The 17,500-nt window shown below is 40.3% G+C and overlaps 1 protein-coding gene across 2 annotated transcripts in view; it reads left to right on the top strand.

Moving 5' to 3' along the window:
* LOC138018759 (piezo-type mechanosensitive ion channel component 1-like) overlaps window positions 1-17,500 on the top strand; it is a 77,512-nt gene that overhangs the window by 41,918 nt on the left and 18,094 nt on the right. For both annotated transcript variants that reach the window (XM_068865446.1, XM_068865445.1), the window contains 11 exons: window positions 1,646-1,738; window positions 4,598-4,779; window positions 6,521-6,742; window positions 9,210-9,475; window positions 9,928-10,017; window positions 11,112-11,188; window positions 12,110-12,262; window positions 13,180-13,526; window positions 14,446-14,946; window positions 15,515-15,599; window positions 16,905-16,993. In XM_068865446.1, coding sequence (XP_068721547.1) covers window positions 1,646-1,738; window positions 4,598-4,779; window positions 6,521-6,742; window positions 9,210-9,475; window positions 9,928-10,017; window positions 11,112-11,188; window positions 12,110-12,262; window positions 13,180-13,526; window positions 14,446-14,946; window positions 15,515-15,599; window positions 16,905-16,993 — 2,105 coding nt within the window. The remainder of the gene's footprint in view (window positions 1-1,645; window positions 1,739-4,597; window positions 4,780-6,520; window positions 6,743-9,209; window positions 9,476-9,927; window positions 10,018-11,111; window positions 11,189-12,109; window positions 12,263-13,179; window positions 13,527-14,445; window positions 14,947-15,514; window positions 15,600-16,904; window positions 16,994-17,500) is intronic.

Here is a 17,500-nt window from a genome sequence, read left to right as displayed (position 1 = left end):
AGGGAGGACTAGTAGGTGTGTTCATGGGTCACCATGAAAGGATCTGGTTGGAAAACTACAAGGCCTCCAGTATTTTACTTTATCGACGGTATGTTGACGATACTTTTTGTCTATTTGACACTGAACATGACGCTACTTTGTTTTTTGACTACATCAACGATAGACATCCCAATATACGTTTCACCATGGAAAAAGAGATGGATAAAAAAATCCCCTTTTTGGATGTTCTGATTGACAACAGTCAACCTCTTTCTCCTATTACCAGGGTCTATCGTAAGAAAACGTTCACCGGTCTATTAACTAATTATTTTAGTTTTACCCCATTCTCTTACAAACTTGGCTTAATTAGGACTCTAGTTGACAGAACGTATAAGATCAACAACACATGGATAGGCTTCCATGAGGATATCAAGAAATTGTTATTAATCTTACGTAAAAACCTTTTCCCCAGTCATATCGTTGAGAGAGTCATTAAGCAGTATATTACAAAAACTCAGACCCTTTCGAACACACCTACTAGTCCTCCCTCTAATCCTACACATTTTTTCAAATTACCTTATGTTGGGCCCTTCTCTATTGTAGCACAAAACAGATTACGTAAATTACTTAAACGTTATTGTAACAATCTTGATGTTAAGCTAGCCTTTTCTTCCTTCAAGATCCGTAACATGTTTAGTGTGAAGGACCCTGTGCCTGTTGAACTCTGTTCGAATGTTGTCTACAAGTTTACCTGTGCAAGCTGTAATTCTTGCTATGTCGGCGAAACCAGCCGACACCTCTCGACACGCATTCGCGAACACTTAAACAGGGACAGGACCTCACATATCTTTAAACACCTTCAACAATCCGAGGCATGCCGTAACTCCTGCTCTGCGGAATGTTTTGAAGTTATAGACCGTGCGACCACAAAATTCCAGGTCAAGATAAAAGAGGCCTTACATATTTCCTGGGAGCAACCTTCTTTAAATAAGCAATTATATCACGTTAATTTAACTCTCTCGTTCTAATCAACATGTTCCATTGTACACTCTTTTTTGTTACCTTTGGCTATTTTGTTAGATTCCCAATTTATTTCACGTTGTTATTTATCTTTGTTTAGCATATTATAAATTCAAATGTAACTTCAAATTAATTCTACTTTCAACTGAAGATGGTCGTTGCACGACCGAAACATGTCTTGCAAATTTAAATGTGTCGTCACTTTTATAAAAATTGTTGTTAGTCTGCTTCTTTCCAGATAATTTTAAATATTAAAACTGATCTTTAACCCACATTCTCTCTTTGAACACCCTATTTTTAGCAAAAGTCGATCGTCGTTTAGCAGATTGCTTTTGACGCGCGAAAAGTTTGCGAAGCTCAATAGCCAAATTCCTTACTTTCACCCTGAAAAATACCTCCACCAGTCAGAGGTCTGAGAAAAACTAATCGTAGTTTTTCCGCGCTTCACGTCGCCGTGTGATTGGCTCGTTTGATTCGGGTGTATCTGTTGTAATTGGCCAAGGCACTTTCATTGGCTTTGGCTTTACGGCTCTTAATAAACTCTGTCTCCTAGTCTCCTTGTGTGGAGCGGTTAGCAACGAAGAGATTGCATTCATTTAGCCCTATTTTTCACTTATTTTCTTAAACGTTAATGATTTTCTTGCAGCATATCCGTGGACGAATCCCCTAGATGCCAATCTTGTCCACTGGCTGTTCCTCACTGATGTGAAACTACCACCCGATCAAAATCACCTGTTGGGTAAGTTAATCAGTTGTATACCACGCGGCCATTGGAAGAAAGCAGAAACCCATAAGGGTTGAAACGTGTAACGCGCGTTCACAGCTTTTGAATATTCAGTGCGAACTGATTAGTTGAATGTTTCAGGGCTAAGTACCATATTTGAAAACCCCTCGCTCTTGTTGTTCCAAATATGGTACTTAGGAAATTGAATATTCAGAAGCTTGTTTCCCAGCGGACAAGGGGCCGTTACACGTTTCAACCCTTATGGGTTTCTGAAGAAAGCCAATCGCCTTACACCTGATCTGATCCTATAAAAAGCTGTTGCTTCTCTTAAAGTGAAACATGGCGTATTGTACCCGATTAAACCATCCACTTATCCGCGAGCTGTTAATTTAGTGGTCCAGATAGTCACCCAAGTCTTGAATGTTGTGTTGTAACTCGTGGAAATCCACGTGTTACCTCAAAGTTGACACTTTCTCAATCCAATGGCTTTCTTGTGATGATCTTTGGCTCAAATCGGCCGTATAACGATATTTCTTGTTTACAAATATTGACGTCACATTTCTTTTGATATTCAAATTTGTCAACCACGGAACAAAAGAAGTCATTGTTTCAACAACCAATTAAGTCAATCCTGGTTGGCATATTAAATAACAATGGATAACGTCACAAGAGACATCACTATTATCACGGACACTCGTGTAACGTGCTGGTTAAAGAAGTGTCATAACAGTAGCAATGGTTACACTGCTACCACAACAACAACAACAACAACAATTTATTTTACCTTAAGTAAAAATGTTAGAGAATTTGCAAAGTACAGTCGGTAGCTCGGAAGCCGAATTAACCACAAAAAACTGACCTAGTCGAGTGTCCATTAACTGTTTCACCTCTGAGGTGGCTCCCGTTGACAAGTACAATCGTCTGGCGTTAGGGAGAGTAAAGTCTACGAGTGTCACCCTTAGGAGGGGGTGAGTTAAAACAGTGTAATATTACATTTGTTGGTGAGAACGAGTACATCCGTATGTACAGTGCATATAAGATAAAGGTAGTAAAGTCAATTTGTAAATTTGCGGATGTTTTTATTTACCACGGGTATTCTGATAACCCTTTAATACAAGGGGAATTCAAGGTGGTGAATTTTACAGTTGATTGATTTTCAGGGCGTTAACAAGCGTGGCAGGGATGATATTGGTTTTATCCCTTGGTCCTTTAATGATTTGAGGCCATCTTGATTGTTTTTGTACGCGCTGCTTGCAAAGTTGATAGTCGACATCAAACTGATCTCTCAAGGCTCGTGCAGTGTAAAGATCACGCTTTTTCGTTAGGAGGTTCATCGTGGGGATGGAACGGCCATTTAGGCAAAAGCGGATACACTTTAAAAAACACACTCACCGTGACACACCTCCGTAAATCTTACCTCTTTGTAGGGTCTTTTCCTCAATGGAACCCGGTTACTGTTAGATCATCAGGATTCAGTTTAAAAAAGCGAACGGCATGAGTGGTAATTGGCTAGGCAAGGCCAATCGTTTTCACATGGCATAAGGCGAATGCAAGCACAAGCGCAATCACAAGAAAAAGAGACATTTTGATCCCTGTGTTTGTGCTTTGCGCTTGTAGTGTTTGTGGTTGTGTCGAGGCCGTTTTCACGGATTGAGATGTTTCTCACCCAGAGGACTCAGCAAGTAACCTTGGCGTACAATGTGATCTCTGGTGTCCCTCAGGGTGCTGTACTGGGTCCGCTGCTTTTCCTTTTGTACATTAACTTACCTTTGTGTATTTCTTCGACAATCAGATTATTTCCTGACTGTATCGTACTATAGCTAGTCCTATGGATGGTCAAATCCTTCAGGATGACTTAAATGCTTTGTCTAAGTGGGAAAAGGACAGGCAAATGTCATTTAACCTAGAAAAATGTCACATAATTTGCTTTTCTACAAAAAAGAATGTTATTACATGTACACCATATATTCTCTATGGTCATAAACTGAATAGGGACCACCACCATTCATACTTAATAATTATACTCTCAGAGGACTTGAAATGAGAAAGTCACGTTTCACAGATTCCCTCAAGTGCTAAGCAGACTCTAGGCATTATCAGGAGAAACGTTAGACATACTTCTGTAGAATGTAAATCTAAACTTTACTGTAGCGTAGTAAGACCTTAACTTGAATATGCTGGTTCCGCATGGTATCCTTATCTCCAGAAAGATAAATTTCAATTCGACACGGAACAGCGCTCTGGTTCTAGATGCTGCTTTAACAATCATTCGAGACAGCCTGGTGTTGTAACTAACATGCTTGGGAAACTGAAGTGGCCATTTCTTGACGGTAGACGTAAGATCTCCCGTTTGACTACATGTATGTTCCATCGTATTGTCAACAGAAATATTGACATTGAGAAAGACTTGTATTTAACTCAAAGTTCCCATACCTCAAGAAATGGTAATTCTACATTATTTTTAAGACCTCACTCAAGTTGTAACCAGAATGCTAATAGTTTTTTTTCCCATGGTCTATTAGAGAATGGAATAAACTCCCCGGTAATATAGTGAATATCAAGGATAGTCTGCCGTGTGTGACCTTCGTTCTGAACAAGGATAGTGGTTCTGATATAATGTGATTTTAGGAAATTCTAATTTTAATTTTATATTGTAGATAATAATTTTTTATCCTGTATGATGATGTTTTAGAATTTATTAATTTTTTGTATTCTTAACTGATTTTATGCAGTTTTCTGCTTTATCAGTCAATAAGGTTAAAAAAAAAATGAAACAAGAGCTGTTATGCCTGCGCTTGCGCACGTTCCTGCGTCGGTAATGAAAAACAGGTGTTCTATACGTGACGTTTCATTTTAAGTTGTTTTAATTTTCAGGTGATTTCTTCCAGTTGTTGTTTGCCTGTTGTCAAGAGAATGTGTTTTCTGTCGAGCGATTCCAGCGATCAAGCGAGCAAGCAACGCCAAGCACCGGTTTCGATTCCAACAGACGCAGCAGCCGGGCAACTACCACAACACCGGACTTCATGTGGAACATCACTTGGCTGGATTTCTCTAAGGCAAATTGAAGCGCTTTTTTTCTTCTTCTTATAAATCAATTTTAGGGATTTCTTTCGCTTACTTGATCAGCAGCCATATTCTATGAAGCAAAAGGAAGGAGGAGTGATTCCCAGGGGATTCTTTCCTCCTTCAACATTGCTTCCATTGTGTTATTTTCTCTTTCAACATGGCTGTCATGACGTCAAAGAACAATGCGTCTTAGGGGACGGGTGGGTGAGAAGTTGGGAGGGGGGACGACGTTCGGGAGGACTAATGGAGTATCTTGTATTCCTTATGTTTTTTTAATGAATTCCTGATTCAAATGGTGCCTCATTGTTATGCCGATGTGACCACCACATTTCAGTTTAAGCTGTAAGCAAGGTTTATCAGCTGCAAGGCCATAATTCGGTCGTCTTCATCCCTCGTATTTTACGGAAGCAGAGAAAGGTCTTTTCCAGCGTTAAAATAGATGAGAATCTGAATAAGAGATTGTGGCATCTAGATAGAGAGGGACTAGAAATTCAGTTTGGTGTCTAGTCCAAGAATTCTCATTGACGGGAGTACGGCAAAGGGCAACCTCGGACGAAAGGGAAGCTAATTTCTTGCCTGCTAGGTCCAAATATCAAACAACTTCTCAAAACATAGGGAGAAATGATGTTCATGTAGGACAAGGAGCAACCTGCCATCCTCCCCCTCCCCCCCCCCCCCCCCCCTTTGCTATTCACGTACTGCAGGCAGCTGCTTGTCGCGAAACCATGAAAATTCTCTTATTGTCTTGCTTCTCTCTGTGGATAATTTTGTCAATAGACCGTTTTTCAAATGACTGTCGAAAGTAATTAGGTGATTGCAACTGCTACGCTTTGTAATTGGTTCAAAAAGCTCGTCCCAGTTTATGAACCAATGAGAAGGCAAACCAAAACTAATGGGCCACTTTCAAAAATACCATAATACTTTGTTTGCCCTCCAAACTTTTGCATAAGCATTGTTTCCAGTTTTTCTTGAGGCCCTCCAAAATTTTGCATAAGCATTGTTTCCAGTTTTTTTTGAGACTAAAAATGGTCCCAAGAGAAAATAAAAACAATGCTTATGCAAAATTTTGGAAGGCAAACAAAGAATATTGTGAAAGCGGCCGATTGCGACTTGGAATTGCTACGAATAGGCCTTTTTCGATAGATTAAAATTCAGCTTGAAAGAGAGGTTTAGAGGACAAAGACAAAGGAAAGTGGACGATATGAAAATATTTTTCAAAATCATTCCAACGGGTCTCTATTGTTTTTGTCCTCACTGCCTCACTATCAAGCTGAATATTTGATATTTCGAAACTGGTCTGATTGGTTCATTGCGCTGTTTGCACCTGCAGTGACTGGTCGAAGTAAATACCTTGGTATTTTTTTCCCATATCTTGATACAAAATATCGAATAAACATACATAAAATATCGTAAAGTATAAATTAGCTTTCAGATATCTCTAGAAATTCGCGAAACCCGGATATAACAAAGCATTTATTTATTTACATCACATCTACCGCGAATTTCAGCTGTTTGCCCCCTGAGTGACCACGTGACCCTAATATTTTCCCTACAACACCTGAGCGCCTGCAAAGATGGCTGACATCGTGAATAAGGGCTATTATCAAGTTTTACAAGTTTCTTTGATTTTTGGTCAAAACGCAAATTCCGGTCTGACAAACGTGGTACTAAACCTCACTACTAAATCTCTCTGTTTACGCTGAATCGTAAATTGCTTCACTCCCTTCGCAGGTGTTTGTCTTTCAACACATGTACTGGGTGACATTGGCCGTTGTTTACATCACAGTGCAAAGCACGATCAGCATCTTCAACTTTGGTTTCATATTGTGGTGTTTCTTGTTCTTATGGCATGGCCAAGCTCTGTATCTTCAGCCACGAACTCGGTTGTTTAGATTGTGGAAGATATTCATTGGATACAACTACTTTACGCTTCTTGCTAAAGTTTGTTTACAGGTAGGATTAAGTCTAGTTAAACAAATTACGCCGAAGGCGCGCGCGCGGAGCACCATGGATAAGAAAATATGGCAACCCATGCATCTGTGCGAGAAAAGTGGTTTTGGTCACCGTGCGAGCGCCCACCTTTCCATGTATGCCAATTTGACCAGTATCACGTGACCATTTCGTGGGCTCTTGTTTAGATCTTATCGAGGTCAGCTGTTTAATTTTAAAGTTGACCGCTGACCAAGTACTGGGTTTCAGTTGGATCGCAGGATCAAGCCTGGTTAACTGATTGTAAGAATAAATAACCCGGGAGCTCCGCTTTTAGGCTTGGCTAAATCTATGTATTAGGTAATCGAATGGGGCCGAATAAAATTAAGGACTAATTACACGTGTGTCAACACCGCACATTAAAGCATAAACGAGTTAAAACTAAAAGAAAAAAAGCTAATAAAGCAAAAAATTAACAAGATAAGTTCGAAAGCAACGTAAAAACTACAATTGCTGATAAATAAACAGTGTCTCTTTGCGAACAAATATGTCGTAAGCATCTTCTTGAAGACGTCAACTGAGTTAGCAGATCGTAAGTCCGGAGGAATAGAGATCCATAAGTATGGAGCAGAGACATAAATAGCCTTCGCACCATAGATCTTCATATTAAACTTCGGATTAGCAAGAGGGCATTTAATTGCGGAACGCAGATTCTTAGCAGAGCTAAGGCATGGTTCACACTAGCGACCCAAGCACATAGCAACATACTCAATTTCAGTAGAATATGGATCGATGGGACCTTTTGGGAGGACAAAAAAACACGAGTCGACCATGAGTTGAACCTGGGCGTCACTAGCGCAAGCGATATACGCAAACAGAAGGAATTATTATACGTGCTTGGGCTCGGTGGTACGAAAACAGCGAAAAGAGGTTTAAATATCTGTTGAATCTTGAAAAAAGAAATCGTGTGAAGAGGCTCAACAGGAAATTGCTAATTAATGGCTCTACAACAACTAACCCTTTTCGTATTCTCGAGCAAAAACTCTTTTATGAAAATCTTTGCAAAACCATAATAAAAGGCAGTCCCAGCAATGAAGCCATAAAATAATATTCTTAAATGAACTCGACATTTTTTTCTTTCTGGCTATTACCGTAATTACTTTGGCCTACTGATTATATGTCATGTATATGTATTGTAATTAGATTGTAAGTGTTTAGAGCGGTTTTCAAATGAGTGTCGGAAAATCAAAACCGAAGTAATTACTTTGGCCAATCAAAAAGGACGGAGGCAATCCAGTGAACCAATCAAAACTCGAAGTAATTACATGTAGCCGACACAAAGCGCGGGAAAATGTGCACGCGCGAGCAACGATTGGTTTTGGTTTCACTTCTGATTGGTTGAAAAAGTGGCGCGAGCACTTTGAACCAATCTCTGAGTGAAGTAATGCAAAACCAAAGTAATTCGCGAATTACCTTCGACACACAATTGAAAACCGCTCTAAACTGAAAGAAATAATAAGGCGTATGAAGTCGTCGTTAATTAGTGTCGTGTCCTGCGCACGTTGTGTATCCTTCTGCTTGCGTAGCAAGTGAGAACCAAACTTGAGGGAATCTGTTCGGAAAGCAATTGATGGTTTCTATCTGACGTCACGGCGGCCATCTTGGTGTACAAAACACTGCAGTAAAACCTCTTTAGAGAATTTATCTCTTATTATGCAAAACTTGTGGGACCATTTCTTATTTTGTACACCAACTTGGACGTCTCATCTCGTGGATGCAAACCAAGAATAGACACAAGTAGAAGGCCATAACCCAGAAGTGTTCATCTCCCTCATTTGGCCTAAGCCCATCAGTTTACTTTAATTCTTATCTTAATTTAGAATACGGGTCCCACCAACTAATAACCACTCGGATTGGGCCTAATCGATGACTAAAATGCCTCTGATTTGTCTGGAACCAAATAGCTGCACTATGGATTGCTCGTTCTTAATGCAAACTCGTGGATCGTGCAAGGAACACAATGCCGCCATGTTTTTTTTCCCTCAAGAATCTAGCAGTAGCTGTCCCAAAAGTAGATAATACCTAAAAGTGGTGGACCTCATTCCATCGTAGATCGAGATTCGAGACTTCTAGGTTAAAAGTTCTGACACAAATAAACTTGAACCTTTACCCCCATCACAGTAGAGCGGCATCTTATATAGTCTCCGTCGAAACCGTCTTTTGGGATGTCACGCAAGGAGCCGTCACGTGGAGTAGTGTTGCGTGACATCCCAAAAAGACTGCAACCAATACCGATAAGTGGTTGTAAAGGGTATGGTGGTATCTGACCAATAATCCTTGACACGAAAAAAATCTTTGTGCGTTAATGCGAACGTGTGCTTCGTATCCGTGTTAGTAGTTCCAACTTTGGACTTGTTTGCAATCAGCTAATGCATTTGAAAACAGAAATCAGTTGCTGTAAACTACTTTTTTTCTTTCGTTTTCCGTGCAGCTTGTCTCGTGCGTGTACGTGGACTACGTCAAAAGGCACACAGGATGCTGGTCTTTACAGCTGTTAAGCTTATTTTGTTTGAGACAAGGGGGATACAAAAACCAAACAGATTCAACCATCAGTGACTGCGTAGCGCCAGATGACACTGGCCTTGCTATGGACTGTGCGTGCTTTACATTTCTGGTCATACAATATCGTGTGTTCACATCAGATTATTTCAAACATGTTGTTCGGGATCATCGAGAGCAGTCTGACATGGCTAGCAGGTGTGTTAATCCAGACTGAGTGTGCCTCGTTATGGAACTTTAGAAAGGTTTAAAGCCTAGTTTAACGGTACATGACAGTCACAGATAATTTGGAATCTACCCTTACCCCCATCATCTCATTGCTGAAGTTTTGAAGAATTGCACATGATAGGTGGCGATAGTTAAGCTGATTCGCACAAGCGTGTTTACGCGTCCTTCTAGTGCTAGGCCTTGCCGCGTGAAAATGTCAATAGGCCTTTTTCGATATCGTAAAATTCAGCCTGAAAGAGAGGTTCTGAGGACAAGGACAAAGACAAAGGAAAGTGGATGATATGCAAATATTTTTTACACTCATTCCAACGTGTTTCTTTTGTTTTTGTCCTCACTGCCTCACTATCAAGCTGAATATTTGATGACCTCAAGTTACTGTCACATATTGGTCAGACAGAGAAAACTATTATTTTTCTCCCCAGAGGAGCAGAATTAGTCGATGACCACGTGCGAACGCAGTTAGACGCTGTTAGACGTGAGGACAAGGGAAAAATGGATCGAATAAAGAAGTCGTAAGTAAAATTTTCTTTGACTATGAACGTTTTTCGGTTGTGAAGGTGGGATTAAGGATATTATAGTGCCTTATCTCTTTGAAGGAAATACCCAAACGTTTTCCCATCGACATGTGGTAACCCTTACCAGCTCTACTAGCCTAATTAGTAGTTGTACTTGTCACTAGACCGTCCCGTCCGAAAAAGGTTTAGAGTTAGAGAACTAATAGACCGATTTCGATGTATTAAAATTCAGTCCGAAACAAAAGACATCATCTCGAGGCTCTGGGGAACAAATCCCAGAGCCTCGAGATGATGCCTTTTGTTTAGGACTGAATTTTAATGTCTCGAAAGTGCGCTTTTTGTGCAGCGGAAAACTTGGGAACAATGACAGCGGCGGCAAAACATCCTTCACAGATATTCTCGCAAGTTTGACTGAATCTAGGAGACGATATATGTTAACCCCGTTAGAATAATGTAATCACTTGTGAATACTTGGATACTTGAGTGCTCCTCAAAAGGAGTCGAACAAACGACTTCTTATTTAATGGCCTGGTTTCCTCGGGTTTCTAGTAGCTTAGTAGTGGATCATCTGAGCCAGTAATCTGTACGTTATTAGGTTCGAGTCGGAATTATTCACGAGTCAATAACTGAAAAAAAATGCATTTCAGTTCTGAGACAATAGGGAAGATATCTGTTTACAAACATTGCTTTTATTATTCAAATTTGCCAACCACAGGAACAAAAGACCTTCGTTTCGATAGCCAGTGAGGCTCTGGTTGGCACATTAATGACAATGGGTGACGTCAACGATATCTTCCCTATATTGCAAAGGGCTTGAGCAGTGCATAAAGTGTCATGCCTAGGGTAGTCTTAGTAATATGGGAATTTAGTTTTCCCTTATTTCCACCCTCAGTGCCATCCATTTTGGTCAGCAAATGGTTATTAAACGTAAAATTAAATTCTCACCAAGAGCAGAGAAGACACAGACACTTGTCGAGAACAAGGGAACACAGAGAACAATTTCAGTGGCGACGTACAATGAACAGGTTCTTCACTTGTATCTTTATTTGTCTGTGCGCGATGTTTATATTTGTCTTTTGTTTCAATAAAAGGCTTTACAAATTGAAAAAGAAACTTGCCAAGCTACACCCGGAGGGAGAACAATACGAACCGCAGTCACATTATGAAGGTACGGAATAGACCATTTTCGAATTCTCACGGCTGGACTGGATCTAGCATGAAATGAAGGCTAATGCGGGCAAATCTTTTCAAATGCAAATTAATTTTCCCGCTTTAGCCTCCATTTCATGCTAGATCCAGTCCAACCGTTAGAATACGAAACTGGCCTATTGTAAACATCGTTGCGTCATATAATTCGGTAGTAGTCTGTTTTCTACCTTTTAGTGTAACCCGTCGTCTCCTTCAATTTTATTGTAGTGTTGATGAGATAGACAATGTTAAAATTTCACTGTCTCGTTATTTTTACGACCAAAAGAACGCGCAAAATAGTGTTCATGTACTGTACGCTTTATTGTCCCGGTTTGAACAGAAGACGGAAATAATCGCATTGTTGTTGTTGTAAAACGTTGATTTGAAGAGCCTTTCTCTTATTCGATCGTTTTCCGATAACATTCGTCGCTCAGTGCTTGTCATCCTTTTTGGGCTCACCCAAATCTCAAAATGTCCACGCTTATTACATGCCAAACCATTGAATAAGATGGGTTTATTATATGGACGGGAGTGTTTTACCGGGGACTAAAACACGCGCAGAATCATCACGGCCACTACATCCGGGAACCGAGTGGCGTATTTTTCGTGTGAAACACGAGTGGTCATATTCAGCAACGACGTCATGATTCCCACCTTTTTTTTTCCACCTTTTTTGTTTGTATTAATACCCAGTATTTATATTACATTTGTTATTAGTGTCCATTTAATAAAGAAAATTACGCATTAGCTCGAAGATATGAATTTTATGTTCTCGTGGCAAAAACAATATCTCACTCGTTCGTGGATTTTGTTCTTGCCTTTCAAACATAAAATTCATATCTTCTCGCCACTGTGTAATATCCTCTATTTCTCTGACCTTACGGAACTTACTTTGACACAGCAATCTATTCGGGTGATTACAAATGGTTTGAGAGCGAATCCGAGGACGAACTGGAGAGTGACTCGCCCACAGGAAGCCCAACTCATGACAGGACACCTACTCCAAGTGAGACCAGCGGGCAGCCAAAAGAATCCAAGGAGAACAAGCGTAAAGGTAATAATGAAGTTAGAAACCAGCTTATTGGCTAATCGAAATGCCTTTTCAAAAACTATTTTCCCGAATCTTGAGTTGTCCTGATGAGAAAAACGAGCAAAAGGTAAATTTCAAATTAATTTTGCTCGCAACAGCCCTTTTCTTTTCCTTTGCAGTCAGTTCGGAAATGTTTAATTTGCTGAGGATCTTTTATTGATCACTCATAGGGGTTATCGAGTTGTGTTTGCTGTAGCGACGCGAAGAGCTGACGTAGTTTCAGTTCTTGAAAATTTCACAGCTTTCAAGTTTGACCTTGGCATTCTAGATTTTCGGCAACTACCGTCAGAATTCAGTCACTTGTTTGACTTGTGCACACACCATGGGATAATTCGATTATCGCTAAACGTTGCTTATTGGTATTTTGGCCTTTTTTTAGAGGTAGATGTGCAAGTAAATAAATACTCTCGTATCTTTGTTTGCTCTTTGGCCCTTTGCTATGTTTTCATCATGTGGAATCTGCATTGTCCAGACACTCTTTGTGCCCCTTAGCAAATGTTTATGTTTTTAAAGCAGTCTGCAATACGCTGTTAAGAGTGAAGACTTAATTAGTAAATAAATAAATAAATAAAAGATGTTTCTTTTCAAAAATTCTGTAATTTAGCCCTATTATCTTATGTACATGTATAAATAATCACATGATTTCGAGTGTAGTTTGGACTAAATAAGCATGACTCTTTTTTTTTTTTCAAAGACGAACAATCTGTAGTCTTTAATTACGAATGCTTATGAGACTTTCTTTGATCATTGACCAATGAGAATGCTTCCTTTGTTACCTCCTTTTGCACTGAATTTCCTTTTTTCTGCACTGTGTTCGCTGGAAACTGCGTTTCTCTTAGCCAATCAGAATGGATAATTTCTTTCCTGTATATTATTTGTAGGTAAAGCAACAGAACCCACAGGAGGGGCAGCCTCGTCAGGGGATGATGAAGATGATGATTTCTTAGAAGTTATTGCTCCGGAATTACCTGCGGACGATGGGCACCCTGAAGGAGTCGAGGTTAAAATAAAGCGATGGTGCAGTTGGGTGTATTACTATATCGCCATCTCTGTTGATAAGGTCATAGACTTGTTGAATGATATCTCGAAAGACTACAGAGAAATTGCTGATCAATTGAAAAAAGAGCGAAGGGAGAAAAGAATCGAGAAGCTTCGCCGTGCGAAGTTTGGATACTCGGGTGCTCGGCAACGGCTCGGAGATGCGTCAGACCCTGAAATGGATACAAAGGTGTGTTTTTGGTGATGTTGGTTCAAGTTATTTTAGCACTATTCTTTGTATTAAATGGGAGGTACGCAAACAGCTGATACCTTCATTTCTTCCATTCGATTTATAGGTATTGATTCAAGGACCATTTCTTGTGTTTTTCCTTTATAAAATATTGAATATATTAATATTTAAAATGAGTGTCAAAAGCCTTTTTTTTTTGTAAATCCCAAAACAAATTCAATAGAGTTGCCTCCAGGTAGAGGTCTCTGAATCCCAAACATTTGATTTTATCTTTTGTGCAATTATTCAAGTCTCCTATGTTTGCGACTTGAAAAAAATGGCTTATTTGAGGCAGAATTTGTAAATGGAAATATGACAAAATGTGGAGCAAAACTGCGTCTGCAACGGTTTCGTGCGCCAAAATAGAGGTATTTAACAAATCGAAAGTGGTTCAGCGTTGTCTGTACTCTTATCGACAACAATATTCGTCATCACAGTGGTCAAAATGTTTGTGGACTCACGAGGCGCAACCGAGTGAGTCCACAACAAATTTTGACCACTGTGATGACGAATATCGTTGTCGATAAGAGTACAGACAACGCTGAACCATTTTCGATTTGTTTTTTACTACAATATTGAACGCCAAGTAAAGTTTTTATTTTAGAGCGTGACCAAAATCATGACACGAAGAAAGAGCAAGGGTTGTCTATAACTTTCTCGCAATATGATTGGTTTACTTCCCAAAATGGGCATTCCTGATTGGTTATTACATTGCGTGACAAATTGACGCGAACTTGACGCGTACAGCGTTGTCTAGACTCTCATCGACAACGGCAAATTAGCCAATCAGATTGCGAGATTACAAGCAATTGTGGTAAAAATTCCAATGTACGCACATACGAACTTTGACAAGTGTCTTTTCCATTTCTCGAATTCTCAGAGCATGACGTCTCGGTTGACGATGGAGGACGAAGACGCCTGGTTTGCCTCCAACCTGGATTTAGATGATGCTGACGGCAGCGCGAATTGGCGGAAATCGAACATGCGCATATCACGCCTCACCATAGCGTTTGTGTACGCTTTGCTGGCAAACACTGATATCCTGTGCTATATGCTCATGATATTAAATCACATGGTGTATGCCAGTGTCTTGTCACTGCCTCTTCCTTTGTTGGTGTTCATGTGGGGCTTGCTGTCCATTCCCAGGCCTACCAAGATCTTTTGGATCACGGTGATGACGTACACGCAGATTGTGATCGTGGTCAAGTACTTGTTCAAGTTTCAGTTCATTGATATTAATGACTGTAACCGCACTGAGGGTTTAGAGAAGAACAGTCCCATGTGTCCACCAAGGCTGATTGGCATCGAGCGAGATGGTCACGCCTCCGCTTACGATCTCTTGTTGCTGTTGGTTCTCTTTTTTCACAGATACTCCTTAAAGGTAAACCGTCAGTAAACAAGTTGTTTACATTCTGAGATTTGATTTACTATAATTGTAGTGAATAGAGCGTTTTTCAATTGAGTGTCGAAGGTAATTAGCGAATTACTCTGGTTTTGCATTACTTCACTCAGTGAATGGTTCAAAGTTCTCGCGCCACTTTTTCAACCAATCAGAAGTGAAACAAAAACCGATCGTGGCTCGCGCGTGCACATTTTCCCGCGCTTTGTGTCGGCTGCGTGTGATTACTTAAAGTTTTGATTGGTTTACTGGATTGCCTCCCTCCTTTTTGATTGGCCAAAGAAATTACTTTGGTTTTGGTTTTACGACACTCGATTGAAACTCGCTCTATAGGATTTTGCAAATTCTAAGTACACCCGAAGTACAACGCACACACCTTGAATGATTGCACCCTTTCCCTACCTCCGTATAAATTTTCCACGGGTCTCAGAGAAGATACAGCTCTGATTTACTTTTGGATTTAGATATCTGGGTCATTATATTGTGCGGATACTGCGCTCACCCTTTCGACGTTTTTAGTTTTTCTTAATTTTTTTATCTTCCTCGTCAGGTGCACGGTTTATGGCGAGATAAAACAAATCGGGACGAGGGAGATGACACTGACGATGGACAAGCATCACCCATTTCTCCTCCAGGTAGTAATAAGGATTTTTTTCACTGGATTTGTTGCTAAACTACCTTCTTTATCTTGGTCAAATAAAAACGGAGTTGCGGTATCCACAGCGCATGGCTAATTTGATGCAAAACGACGTCTAATAGTGCACAATTTCGAATTCTCCAAGACTGCGGGATAAAAAGCCTTTGTTTAAAAAATATTCATTAAAAATTCAAGCAGGAAAGTGTTGACTTATTTCAATGAGGCGACACAAAAATTGGGAACATTTTTCCTTTGATAAACGGAAGATTTAGTAAAATATTTAAGAATAAAAACTAGCGATAAATGCATGACGTTTCGGCGAGATGTCACCGTCATCAATTGTAATAAAAAATAACAACAACAACAACAACAAGCTTGCCAATCTCTCCCTTAAGAAATGCCGCAGAAAGTTTGAGTGCCTCATTTACAAGATGGTACTAATTAGGAAGAAGAAATCGTCCCCTAACAATTAAAAGGACTCCATTGCAGCGAGACTTTTTAACCCCGTACGTTTTTTTTTTTTTACTTAGTAAGTTCTTTGTTGTTCGCACCTCCAGTGTATTTTGAGACTTTCATGCTTATATATAACGCTTCCAATCTTACTTTTAATCTACGTTTTTATATTTGATAATGGTGATATTTCGTCGTTGAAACGTCATGTACTTTTATCGCTAGTTTTTATTCGTAAATTTTTTCCTCATGTCTTCCTCGTCAAGTTTTGCTTAATTCTCTATAAATGTGTCTTCTAGATATCAGTTCAGTGTTTTGACTGCCTCGACAACTCCAATTCTTGCAAATTGAAGCGAGGGTTCCTCCTCCTCCTCCTCCTCCTCCTCCTCTTCCTCTTCCCCTTCCTCTTTTTTCTCCTCCTCCTCGTCCTCCTTCTCGTCCTCCTTCTCGTCCTCCTCTTCCTCCTCCTCCTCCTCGTCGTCCTCTTCCTCCTCGTCCTCCTCCTCGTCCTCCTCCTCCTCCTCCTCCTCCTCCTCCTCCTCTTCCTCTTCCCCTTCCTCTTTCTTCTCCTCCTCCTCGTCCTCCTTTTCGTCCTCCTCTTCCTCGTCCTCCTCCTCGTCGTCCTCTTCCTCCTCCTCCTCCTCCTCCTCGTCCTCCTTCTCGTCCTCCTCCTCGTCGTCCTCTTCCTCCTCGTCCTCCTCTTTTTCCTTGTCCTCCTTCTCTTCCTCCTTCTCCTCCTCTTCCTCCTTCTCCCTCTTACGAGGAATATAAACTGCTGAGCTACTTCCTATCATTTTGCGGAAAATCCCAAACTGGCAGGCAATCAAAATGAAATCTTTGTTATGTATGCCAGGTCACTTTGCATCAGGTCACGGCGGTTCGATGATCCTTGAAAAAACACTCTCTACGGAATCTACGGTGTCGGCAACACACCAGTCACAGGTCAGTGCATCCCTCACCTTGTAGAAATAGTGTGGTAAAACTTAAGAATTGAGACTGCTCTGAAAGAAATGTTGAAGTGATATGTCGTGCTGCACCGCAAGGAAAGCCGATGTGTCACGAAGTTTGCTGCGTTGAAATGTTTGTTACACAGACTTAAAATTGAGATTAAAACTGGAACCTTTACCTATGATCCGCTGTTTTTGGGAAAATAGAAATTTCTCTGTTTTGTCTTTCATTGAGAAAAAATACATTTTGGGAGTTAATTCTTTTCGCTACTGATGCAGCAATTAGTTTGCCTGTACTTCTGCAATCGCCCTTTTGTTGTTGTGAGATGAGAAAGACTGGTTTTGAGATTCGGGGTTATTTTTGTCAAAGAAGGAATATGTATAGGAAACGCTTGCTTTTTATGCAGAGCGTCACAATAACGCTGATGCTGTGTACCGAGGCCAGACTTGATAGGAAGAGCCAGCGAAAACGCTGAAATCTTGTAGGTCAAAATTACTAACC

This window comes from Montipora capricornis, chromosome 10, assembly GCF_036669925.1.
Source record: "Montipora capricornis isolate CH-2021 chromosome 10, ASM3666992v2, whole genome shotgun sequence".
Taxonomy (NCBI): Eukaryota; Metazoa; Cnidaria; class Anthozoa; order Scleractinia; family Acroporidae; genus Montipora; species Montipora capricornis.
Note: the sequence above shows the minus strand (reverse complement) of the source record. Positions and strands in the feature narration are given on the sequence as shown.